Source organism: Sarcophilus harrisii, chromosome 3 (assembly GCF_902635505.1).
Source record: "Sarcophilus harrisii chromosome 3, mSarHar1.11, whole genome shotgun sequence".
NCBI lineage: Eukaryota > Metazoa > Chordata > Mammalia > Dasyuromorphia > Dasyuridae > Sarcophilus > Sarcophilus harrisii.
Genome location: NC_045428.1, coordinates 445,200,405 through 445,212,886, shown reverse-complemented (window position 1 = coordinate 445,212,886; position 12,482 = coordinate 445,200,405). Strand labels below are relative to the sequence as shown.

At 38.0% G+C, this 12,482-nt stretch overlaps 1 protein-coding gene across 3 annotated transcripts in view; it reads right to left on the bottom strand.

The window, feature by feature from the left end:
- XPO4 (exportin 4) overlaps window positions 1-11,583 on the bottom strand; it is a 125,603-nt gene extending 114,020 nt beyond the window's left edge. Inside the window, exon 1 of one of the 3 annotated variants that reach the window (XM_031960810.1) lies at window positions 11,492-11,583. Coding sequence is in view for 2 of the 3 variants with exons in the window: in XM_031960807.1 (XP_031816667.1) it covers window positions 6,299-6,367 (69 nt within the window). In the remaining variant the exon portion in view is untranslated. Of the gene's footprint in view, window positions 1-6,298; window positions 6,439-11,491 lie in introns of those variants that run through there. The other 2 variants (XM_031960807.1, XM_031960809.1) reach the window with 2 other exon arrangements.
- Window positions 11,584-12,482: the final 899 nt, after the last annotated feature.

Genomic DNA, 12,482 nt, shown 5'->3' with positions numbered 1-12,482 from the left:
ATAACTTTAAACCAAAAAACTTCTGCCAAGACTACATTAACACATCGAGGGCAAAAAAATGATCAAATGGAGGAAAAAAATCTTTGTATCAACTTTCTGATGTGAAAACAAGTTAGTAAAAATTAGCTTTTAAAAATTAAAAAGAAAAAAGTGCAAAACAGAGCGTTAAGTCAGATCAGGTGGGAAATCAATATTATATTGATTTTGGTGAAGGGGAAAAGTGGCATGAATGCCATCAAACTTATTTTGGTTGAATAACAAGGTACAATTACAATAAACTTCCTAGGTCTATTTCATTCCTTCCTCAAAATACATATACACTTCAAAACACACAAAATGATATAATTTAATGAGAAAGATTTTATATAAAGATCAAGGATGACTATGTGTATATGGATATTTCCATCTCTTCCTTATAATGTAATTCTCATTTCCAACAAGTATGAAGAATATAATATACTCATCACAACAGCAGCTAGGTGACACAATGGACAGAGCACTGGAACTGGAGCCTGGAGAATTAAAATCCAGTTTCATATATTTATTAGTAGTGTGACCCTGGGCAAGTCAATTCTTCATCTGTAAAATGAGGACAATAGTATTGTGAGGATCAAATGAAATAATAATTGTCTAGGACCTGGTATGGTGAGTAGCACATGGTAAGCTCTACATGTTATCCTTATTTCCTCCCCTCCCCCCCCCCAAAAAAAAACCTGACCGTAATGAGAACTGGTTTTAATAATATGAAGTTACATTATGGCAAATGACTGGCAAAACTGAAGTATTTAAATTTTGTTTTTTACAAGTCTATAATAGTCATAGTGAGGTCAAAGAGGAAAGAAAGCTAGCTGGGAAAACCTGAGTTCAAGTCTCACCCTCTGACACAGAATAGCAGTCTTTTAATTTTTCAGTGTTTTAGGGAATTTTCTAAAACTAAAAATTAAAGAGACTTCCAGCCTGCACTAGTACACAGGAGTTTCCTTTATCAATGATATCACAGTTTGAGTACTTAGATTTACAGGTGAATAAAAATTATAGCTACATTTATACAGCACTTTACAACAATTACAACAATCCTACAAATACATAATCCAAGTATCATTACTGTCGTTCAGTACATCAGGAGGAGGATGTCTTGACTTGCAAGTGAGCTGAATTTAAATGAGGCTTTAACCTCACTCTTTCCTCCAAAGTCAGAATTCAGTGACAAAACCAGGGCAATACAATTGGTGATGGTGAATGGAATGAGGAAAATTTGAACAGAGGAAACTAACCAAAAGATTATGGTAATAGTTTAGGCATACAGTGTGGTGGTACTATCATACTATCAGGAGAGAAGTAAGGATCTATAAGATATGTTAGGAAGATGGGACAGGAACTGGACAGGAATTGGATATAAGGGGATAAGAGAAATTCAGGATGACATGTAGAGTGTGAGCCTAAGTGACTGAGAGGATAAATTCAACATTAATAGGTATTTGATATACAAAAGTTTGCAGAACTAAATTAAATAATCCAAGTATCATTATTTGAATTCTGTAGACGAAAAAAACTGAGTCTCAGAAAAATAAATTGATCTGCCTATCTTCAGAAAGCCTCCAAACCCAGTCTTTTGGCTCTACAACTGGTTTATTTGCCCCTACACTGATACTTCTCCATGATAAATTAATGATTTACTATAAATTAGTGAATATTATGAGTGATCTGGACTATCTAAATAGCTAATTATAGCTACAAATAGTAATAACACATCGAAAACCTTGATGTTCTAGAACTGAAACCTTGAGGACAATTCAAGACATACTTTGCATTTCTTTCCACTAATGAATTAAAACCTTAAATCAATAATTAGAAAATATTTCCCTAAAAATTTGTCTCAAAAATTATATTTAATGTTACTTCAGAACTAAGAAAAAAATGCCAGAGGTAACATTTTATCTGTTATTCATTGTGTGGATCAATACTTAGCCTTAAAGCACTTTTTCACTTACTTTCAATCGCTCCCTGACTCAGTACTGGCTCATTTCCTACTATCTACAAATATACCCATGTTTCTCCATTCAGAAAAAAAGCGTCACTTGATCCTTCATCCTAAATAATGTTTTCTGTTATTTGTAGTTAAATTCCTCAAAAAGACTGTCTACAACTAATACAATATTGGTGGAGTTGTAAACTGATCCAACCATTCTGGAAAGCAATTTGGAACTATGCCCAAAGGACTATTTTTGATCCAGCAGTGTCTCTACTGGGCTTATATTCCAAAGAGAGCACAAAAAAGGGAAAGGGACCTACCTACATGTGCAAACATGTTTGTGGCAGCCCTTCCAAAAAAACTGGGAACAAGAGAGGATGCCCATCAAATGGGGAATGGCTGAATAAGTTATGGTATATGAATGTTATGGAATATTATTGTTCTGTAAGAAACTATCAGCAAAATAAATAAATAAACTATCAGCAGAATGATTTCAGAGAAATCTGAAATCAGATTTCTGGAGAAACTTAACATGAACTGAGTAGAACCAAGATTATGTGGTGATCATCTAATGATGGACTTGGCTCTTTTCAACAATGAGGTGATTCAGAGTAACTCCAATGTACTTGTGATGGAGAGCCACATCCAGAAAGGGGACTATGGGGAATTAATGTGGATCACAACATAGTATTTTCATTTTGTTGTTGTTGCTTGCTTGCTTGTTTTTTTCCCCTCATTTTTTCCCTTTGGATTTGATTTTTCTTGTGCAATATGATAAATGGGGAAATGTTTAGAAAAAAATGCACATATTTAACCTATATTAGATTATTTGCTGTCTAGAGGAGGTGGGAATGAAGAAAAATTTGGAACAAGGTTTTGCAAGGGTAAGTATTTAAAACTCTTTACACTATTTTGAAAAATAAGAAGCTATTATTATAAAAAGACTTGTCTATAGTAAGTGCCTTCATTTTCTCTCCTCTCACTTTTACTCAATCTCTTAGAATCTAGTTTCTCACCTCATCATTCTATTAAAACTGCTCTTTAAAGTTACTAATGACGCCTCTTAGCTATCAAATCCAATAGCCTTTTCTCTTATCTTCATTCTCCTTGACCTTTTTGCAGCCTTTGATAATGAAGATCTCCCTCTTCTTTGATATTCTCTACCCTCTAGGTTTCTAGGACATCACTTTCCTCCGGTTATTCTCATACCTATCTGACCACTCCTTCTTTGTTTCCTTTGCTAGGTCCTCCTCCAGATCATAACCTCTAAATGTGGGTGGCCTTCTGTTCTGGGCTATCTTTTCTTTCTCTATATTATTTTATTCAGTGCTCTCATCAATTTCCAGGGATTTAATTATAATCCATATGCTGATGATTTTCAAATCTAACTTTTCTGTCCCAACCTCTTTGCTGACTGCCAACCTCCCATTTCTGTTTCTGAGACCTCAAACTGAATGTCCCACATTAATAATAATAGTCAATATTTATATAGCACTTAATGTGTGTCAGACACTGTCCTCAACTTTTTAGAAAAATCTCATTTTATCCTCATAACCCCCTAGGAAGTACTTGTTGTTATCACTATTTTACAAATAGGGGATAGAGGTTAAGTGACTTGACCAGAGTTACAGTTAATAAGTGTCTAAAGCTAAATTTGAAATCAGGTATTCCTGACTCATGAAGAGCCATTTTTAAACAACAATTTCTTCAGGACTAATGTAATCATCAACCTGGTGGGAAAATTAGTTTTATCAAATCTATAAATAGAGGAAGAGTTCATTACCAAACAGGTGATGGAGAAGAACCACAGAAAATAAGTAGTTTTGGTTATATAAAATTGAAAATTTTGCACAAAAATATAACAATTAAAATGAAAAAAGAAAGAATCATGAGGGAAATCTTTCATATAAAGTTTCTCAAAAAGGTCTTATCTAAAATTTTAAAGAATTGATTCAAAATTTAAAAACTAAGAATGATTTCCCAATAAATGGTCTAAAGATATGAACAAGTAGGTTTAAAAGGAAAAAATTCAAACCAACAATAACCATAAGAAAAAATGCTACCAGTCAATAATAATTAGAAAAATGGTATATTCAAGTAACTAAGATTCATCAAACTGACACTCATCAGACTGACCAAAAAGGATAAAGGAGGAAAATAAAGAAAAGCAGGACCACTAAAGTATTATTGATAAAGGAGTAAATTGGTTCCAATATCCTAGAAAATAATTTACAGTGGCTCTTTTCAAGGTAGCCAAAAATTGGAGACTAATGAGCTGTTTTCCTACTGGGGAATGGCTCAACAATTTGAGGTAAATACACATGAAATAAATTAGGTGATAAAAAAAATGACAAAATTAGACAGTTATTTCAAAGGAAGCTGGGCAGACCTCTATGAAATGATGCAAAGTGATCTGAATAGAACTGAGAAGACGATTTAAATAACATTATAAAGATAAGCAATTTGAAACTATGAAGAAAAAACTACTAACCTATGCATACCCTTTGACCAAACTATTCCACTACTAGGCCTACACTCTAAAGAGATCAAAGAAGTGAAAAGAACCCAATGGCCAGAGTCATAGCAAAAGTTTTCATAATTGCCCAAAACTGGAAACTTAAAAGGGTACCTACCTATTAGGGAATTTATAAACAAATTGTCATATGAACACACAATTTTGGAAGAAAGTAAAAAGGACTATAAGATGACTGGATATGGAGTAAAGTGAACATTACTAGAACAATTTACATAATAATAACATCATTAAAGAGAAATGTCATTTTGAAAGCTTTTAGAACGCTGATTAATGCGATAATCAACTATGAGTCCACAGTGCTGGATATGAATCACAACCACCCAACCTTCTGCGAAAGATGATAGACTTAAAATCCAGAGCCAGGCATATTTGGATATAGCCAGTGTTGGAACTGTTTTGCTGAGACACATATATTTGTATGATTAAAAAAAAAAAAGTATTACTGTTCAATAGTGGAAGGAATAATAAAATATCAAAAATGCTGCTTTTGTAAAAATAAAAGGGGGACCAGAATACCAACAAGTTGGCCCCTAGCTATTGATGTCTGCATTTGCATTGTTCTGAACAGGAGAACAAAAGCAAACGGCCTCAAAAAAGATGCTATTCTCCTCATCAAAAGGTATAAAAAAGATGCACTTATATACCCTTTTAAAAATATTTGTTAAAGTGGGAAGTAACAGCCATCGTTGTAAATAGTATGTCGGTCATCTCTTCCTCCCCAAAAGCATCATCCACGCATGACTCAAATGATCCTGTAAAATACTGTCTTGTGAAATTTGATCGAAGAGTTGAGTAGATGAAACTCAAGACATTTATTTCATACAAGAACCGAAATTCTCTCAAGAAAAAAAAAAAGAAATGCTACACTGGTTCTGGCTAAAGCTGGTGCCAAAAAGCACACCTCACCCTGAGCCGGGTCCTCAACTTCCAAAAACTTTACTGTCCAATCCGGAAGTCAAAAGTAACAAAAACAACAATGAACCAAGAACTCCGAACACACTTTGTTAAGCTAAGATATGTAAATTGTTGTAGCAATCACCTGGCCATCTTTCCCTTCCTCCTCCGCCCGATGTCCTTAACTCGGCCCTACCGAGCTTTCTAGGCAACCGACTATCCTGGGATAAGTTGGGGGCATGAGGCCAGAGGCTGGACGGGGAGTCCATCCCGCCACACCACACGTTACTTACTCACTGGGGCTGGGTGCAAGAGTAAGTTTTGGGCCCGGTGACCTTGGCCCCAAAGGGTTTTTTTTTCTCCCTCTCCCCCTCCCACGTGCTGCCCCAGACTGGGCTGCACCTCGGGGAAGGTGCTTGGGGACCTCGACCTAGATGGAAAACGTGAGCTGCTCAGGCCATACTATCGGCAACCTCCCTTTCCTCCGCCCACGAGCTTTCTTCCCTGGGACAGACGGGCTCCTCTCCAGTCCCCACGGACAGTCACAGATCCCTACAAGCCTGCACCCCGCGTTCCGGCGCTCCCTTCCCGGGCCAAGGCAGGCTGCAAGCTCGGGACCGCGGCAGGGCGAGGGGCAAGCCGAGCGCCAGGCCAAGGCAGTGCCCTGGCTCCTCGTGCGGCGGAGTGGCGCGGGGAAGGGGTCTGGGCTCCCGGAGAAAGCAAAGGGGCAACTAACTGAGCGGGTCCTGCGCCACGCCGCCGCCGCCTCCCCCGTGGCCCCCCGAGGGAGCCGGCGGGGTCGGTGTGGGGAGCTGGCCTGGGGAGGGGGCTGCGAGCAGGGCCGCCCGAGGGCCCGGGGCTGGGGGGGCGGGGAGGCAGGAGCGCGGCGCCCTCACCATCAGAACTTTGGCCGCGTTCTCCAGCTGAGCGATCACTTCTGGGGGCCCCAGCGCCGCCGCCATCATGGTCTCTCTTCAATGACGCGCCATGCGCTGCATTGTGGGAGCGGGCGCCGCGGCCGGCCAATCGCGGCGGGGACTCGGCTATCTCACGCGCGGCTCCCAAGCCAGTCGCAGCCACGGCCGCCGTCGCCTCAGGCACCGCTCCTTCCTTGCTTCCTGAAGCCTGGCTCTCGGGGCCGTGGGAGCTGAGGGCTGCCCTCTGGGTGGGCCTCCGAAAAAGGAGCAAAGGCCGCAACCCTCCAGTCCCGCGGGACAGCTCCGCCCAGCACGCCGAAGGGGGCGGCGGGAGTGCCCCTTCCCTGGACGGGCCAGGGCTCTGCCCTCCGCTGGTGTAACCTGCGGCGCTCCCGGCGCCTGCGGATGCCCCCACAGCCCAGGCTGGGCCGCGACCTCCCCGCGGACGTATCCTTCCCCGAAGGCGGGAGCACGTGTCCGGCCCACGCCGGGGTGTCCGGCCCACGCCGGGGTGTCCGGCCCACGCCGGGGTGTCCGGCCCACGCCGGGGTGTCCGGCCCACGCCGGGGTGTCCGGCCCACGCCGGGGTGTCCGGCCCACGCCGGGGTCTCCGCTGTGCCTTGGGCTCTTGTCTCAGCCTTCCCTTACGTCCGCTTCCCCTTTTCCTAGCACTTCCTCCGCTCTCTGCCCGCTTCCCCAGATTCCCTCGTGTTAGAGGTGGGGGACAGAGGCATTTCCAGGAGGTAGTTAATTCTGGGGGGCGGGGGGAGGGGAAGGAAGCGATGGTGAAACTTGGGCTTCTGGATTCCTCTCTGCTGCGGTTGTGCCTGGATTCATGCCGGTGTCCCGTTTCTTCGTCATCACCCCATTGTTCTAGCATGTGCGTGTATAGCATGTACACTTTAGAGTGGAAGCTCCTTAGGGCCAGGGGACTTTTCGTTTGATCGCTCCAGTACTTAGCACTAATCTAGCGCTTAATGAATTCAGAGTTGCTTGATCTCTGGGGCAGACCGGGGATCACTCCAAAACCCTCTCTTAGGAATACCATCATCCTTTAACACCTTTTTTATTTTTACCTTTTATCCTTTATTTATTGCCATCTTTGCTTTCCAAGAGCTACCATTGTAAATGATGAAAAATATAAGAAAATAGGAAAGTTTTAAACTTGAATCTTACACTTGGGGCATAGGAATCCAATGAGTCCTTTTTTATGAAGTTATACATATTGAATTTTTTCTAGCCCTGTCCTTAACTATTAAATATAAATATATTAAATATTTAAATATAACTAAATGAAATATAAAGTGTTTATTGAAAACTTGCGATTCCTTAAATAAATCTATCCTAACTGCTTCTCAGCAGTTATTTCTTTTTTACTTCTAGTCAAACTAAGCACATTTAATTTTTAAATTAAGACATCTATGCAGGTAGTTTTTATTTAGTAAATTATGAAAACAAAGTTAAATCTGCTTACAAATTGTGTCTTTCGTGCTACAAAGTTTGACTGCATAGATTTTATCATGAAGTAGTATACTTTGAGACATTTAATACTTAATGAGTTACATTGCTTCATGTTTGGCTTCAGTACTACTGAAAGCATGTTTTGCATGTCTCATATAAATACTTTGTAGTGAGATATTCCAAGATCAAAGATAAAAGGTAATCAAGTTGTTAACCTATCCCTCATGAGTATAGGCATTACAAAAGATTTTATAAACAATTTCCAACATACAAACACTTAATATGAATTTGTTTCATGTAAGATGAACCTGTTTCAGAATGAAGTGTTATGCAATAGGACCCTACTGACAAAACATAATATTTGAACCTAGCTCTGTGAAAGGAAAGGAAGTTAGTATAGTAGAAAAAGCTCCAACAGAGTCAGGAGTTTTGAGTCCTAACTCTACAATTTGTCAGTTGTGTGAACTTGGATAAGCCATTTAATACCTATACATACCTGCAAAATAGAAATGATGTTTTTTAGGACACTTCACAACTGATTTTGATCAAGAATTTTATTAAGTACTTACTGTATGAAAGGCAACTGAGCAAAGCATGGGGATCCAATGACCAAAAAAAAAAAAAAAATCTATTCTTAAGGAGCTTAGAGTCTATAAAGGGAGATAACATGGAGAAGATGAGATTGTATATGGGGAAACAGGAAAGCACTATTTAAATATATGCTAATATTACTGTCTATACCCAGAAAAGAATTCTGGGAACCAACGGGGAGGCAGGGAAATCTTAGGCATTGGAGAAGATATTGAAGTCAAACTCAAAAGGGCACCTGGAAAATGAGATTTGAAAGAATCAGGAAATCATTACAAAAATATTAGAGATATATATTATATATATATATATATATATATATATATATATATATATATAAACATGAACTGGCTACCAAACTCTGCTTTTCCCCTCATCAAAAGCATTCAATTAAGTCATCTAGATAATTTATTTGATGGGAACATATAGAATTTGAGAATTAAAATTGAACTCAGAATTATCTGGTCCAGTCCATAAGGAAGCAGAAATTCCCTCTTCCAAAATCCTATATATCAGTGCCTCCCACTCCCCAACAATAGAGAAGTTATAAATTAAAGAAGCCCATTCCATTTTTGAAAAACTCTGATTGGAAGTCTTTCCTTGTACTGAGCCCAAAATTGCCTCTTTGCAACTTTTACCCATTACTTCAAGTTCTATTCCTGTAACCAAGCATTATAATTCTTTGATTCCTCTTCTATTAACAATCTTTTGGACAGTTATTTACATATTAAGCAATTCTTTTGACTAATCTTCAGATGACATGGTTTCAAGTTATCTCAATATTCAATTCCTTCACTGTCCCTTTCTAATTTTTGGACCTATTTCAGTTTGTCAATGAACTAATAGAAATTGTTTTATGTCTTTACATCCCACAAACCACAGTGCTTATCATTAATAGGTAATAGATGCTTGATAATGAATGATGTAAATTACTTTAAAAAAAAAAAAGTTTGGTTAAATGCCTTTATTCCATAAAGCAATGGATATATATGTCCATTCAAGATGCTTTTCATCATCGCAGACCGATGCCTCCCTCTTAAAATTTAGCTGAGTCAATGCTAGTACAAAGCCTGTACTTGTTCTTTCCAGCTTGCTTTGGTCTATAAAGCTGTGCCCATTCATATCCTTGACCAGTATAGAATTAAAGCTTCACTGTCTTAACATTTTCATGGATAAGAATTAAAAGATCATTTGGACAATCCCTCTATAAAATTCTTCAATTACTTGAAGAAGCAAAAACAAAACAAAAACAAACAAAAAAAAAAGTAGTAGAATGAGTTTTACCATATACCCAGAAAACTAAAAAATATTTTATAGGTCATCACATATTACCCTTAATACTGGTACTTTTAAAAGAATACCAGTTAATGCAGTTTCTGCATTGTCATTTTCTGAGGAAAAAAAAATTGGTAAACAGATTCTACAAAGAACTTTATGAGAACTTAATTAAATTAACAAGTAGTTCAATATTTGGTGTCTGCAGGGCAAAGTTGGGAAAAGTTTAGTATAGGAAAGTTTGGTTCAAGAAAAATGAAAAGGCCAAAGACTTAAAGATTACAAAGAAACATCATTCCTTTATCATGAACTTTTTAAAAATTAAGTTGAAGATATTAAATCCTATAAACAATGAAATAGATTTTATTGTAACTGAAAGGAAAAGATTTGTTATTGATACGGGGAATTGTATATCTGAATCGACTGTGGGCCTGAATCAGCTGTGGGTCAGAATGAATCAGAGTTAAAGTATCAACTCAGAGTTAAAGTAAAGTAGAAAAATAATGAGAAAAGGATTTCAATGACTAATTATTTAAACAAGTTACTGAAAAGTAAACAAAAAACTGATATTGAAAATGACTATAATTAGCATTTTGTCCAGAAATTTAACTGAAGTAAATTGTCCCAACAATGAAATCAAGAGGTTAGAAGAAACTTAAATCTTGCTAAAGAGAGGGAAATAGCTGCAACACTATATTAAAAGTATAGACATATTTGTAAAATGATATAAAGAGATAATAAGCAGTATCATCTCATAAAACCGGTTTAAAGAAATATGATGCAATATGCACCAGGATGGCTAAAGTAATTCTATGGATAATTCAAGGATAAAAACTGGAAAGAGGACTACAAACAAAAAAGGAAAAATGGAAAAGACTTACAAAAATCCTAACAAGTTTTTCCTCCATCAAGGTCGGTAGAACTACCATGCATAGACCCTAAAATTAAAGTCTTCTAAGGCAAAATTTCTTAAACTGTGGGTCACATAACTGAATTAGCTGGGGGGAGGGGGTCACAAAAAGTTTGGCAACAGTAAAAGGTATTATTCTCCCAAGCTTTAGTTCTTTATGTAAAAATAAAGAAGCACATGCATTGCATTAGAGGATGCAAATTTGCTTCATACTTTAATAAATGTAAAATTATATGTATAGCAAAGAATTGTTTTAAAATAAATTGCTTTATGATTGATTTGTATGCCTGTTTTATATTACTATAGGTGGTGAGGGGAAGGGGCAATAAAAATCTCAGGCAAAAAGGAGTCGAGTGGAAAAAGTTTTAAGAAGCCCTGGTCTAAGATGCTTATATAGGAGATAGAAATGGCACTAGAGAAAATGAAAAGAGGGGAAATAGTCAGATTGAGCTAAGTATTTACAAAGAATATCCCTATTAGAGTTAATTCAGTTATGAGGATATTGAGGGACTGAGATACCTAAAAATTGATTCAATAGAACAAGATACACGCTAACAAATTCTTTTATATCATGGTATTTCCCATTCATGAGTGAAGATCATTCCAGGATTCGTTGGAATAGGTAACAGAAAAACTCCTGTTCAGTGACCCACTGATGACAAACATCAAGCAAGGCATAAAATGGAGATATACATTCTCTACAAATATTAGCCATGGTGATGAGAGATCCAGCATGGCACCCAGATAGAAATTAAGATGAGAAGGAATCCTTCCTCCGTCTATTGGCTGCTTCCCTACTGTCAATAAGTATGTCTGACCATATCAACCTACCCCTGTGCCCTCTATCCCAATTCTAGTTATTCCCTGTTATCTCCAGAATCAAATACAGAATTCTTAGTTTGATTTTTAAAGTCCTTCACAACCCAACCCCTTCCTACCTTTCTAGTTTTCTTTTACCTTGTTCTTCTCTGGTATTCAGGACTCTGGCCTTCTTGCTGTTCCTTATACATGATACTCCAAATATCAATGTTTTCATTGGTTGTTCTTTATGCCTGTAACACTGTCCCTTGTTCATCTGAAAGAGGACTACCAAAAAAAGTAACAATAGGACTCATCAACTGAGGCAAGGGAATTGCAATTCAGGACACCACAATGCTTAAAAGAGCAAAAGGGGTAGGGCTTAAATATATTTCAATCCAGAAGCTTCCTCAGGAGGGGCCGGTTGAAGGGTTAAGTATCTGATCAGAAAAATAGGATCCAGATGCAGCAAGTTTTCCCCTTCCCCCCCCCCCCCCCCCCCAATCACAAACCTATTTCAACCAAGAGGTCAGTGAAGTCAAGGTGGCCTCTACTGATTATTGCATTCAACGTTCTCCTTATCTATATGTCCTGGATTCCCTGACTTTAAGTATCAACTAAAGATCCATACTTGGCAAAAATCCTTTCCTAATCTCCTTTAATTTCAGTGCCTTTTCATTGAAATTATCTTCAATTTTGTTGTTTAATTGTTTTCAGTGATGTCTGATTCTTCATGACCCCATTTGGGGTTTCCTTAGCAGTGATACTGGAGTGATTTGCCATTTTCTTCTGTAGCTAATTTTACAGAATATGAACTGAGGCAAATAGAGTTAAATAAATGTCTGGGGTTATATCTGAATTAAAGTCTTCTTGATTCCAGACACTCTCTCCATTGTGTCATCTAGTTGACCTATCTGTTTTTTAAAAAATATTGTATTTTCTACAATTACATATTAAAACTATTTTGGATGCTTTTTTTTAAAATTTTGAGATACAAATTCTATTCCTCCTTCCTTCCCTCTTTTCCTCTCTCCCTAAGATGATAAATAAAAGATTATATGTGAACAATCATGTAAAACATTTCCATATTATTCATTTTATGTAACATCAATACCACCCAAAAAAATCAAT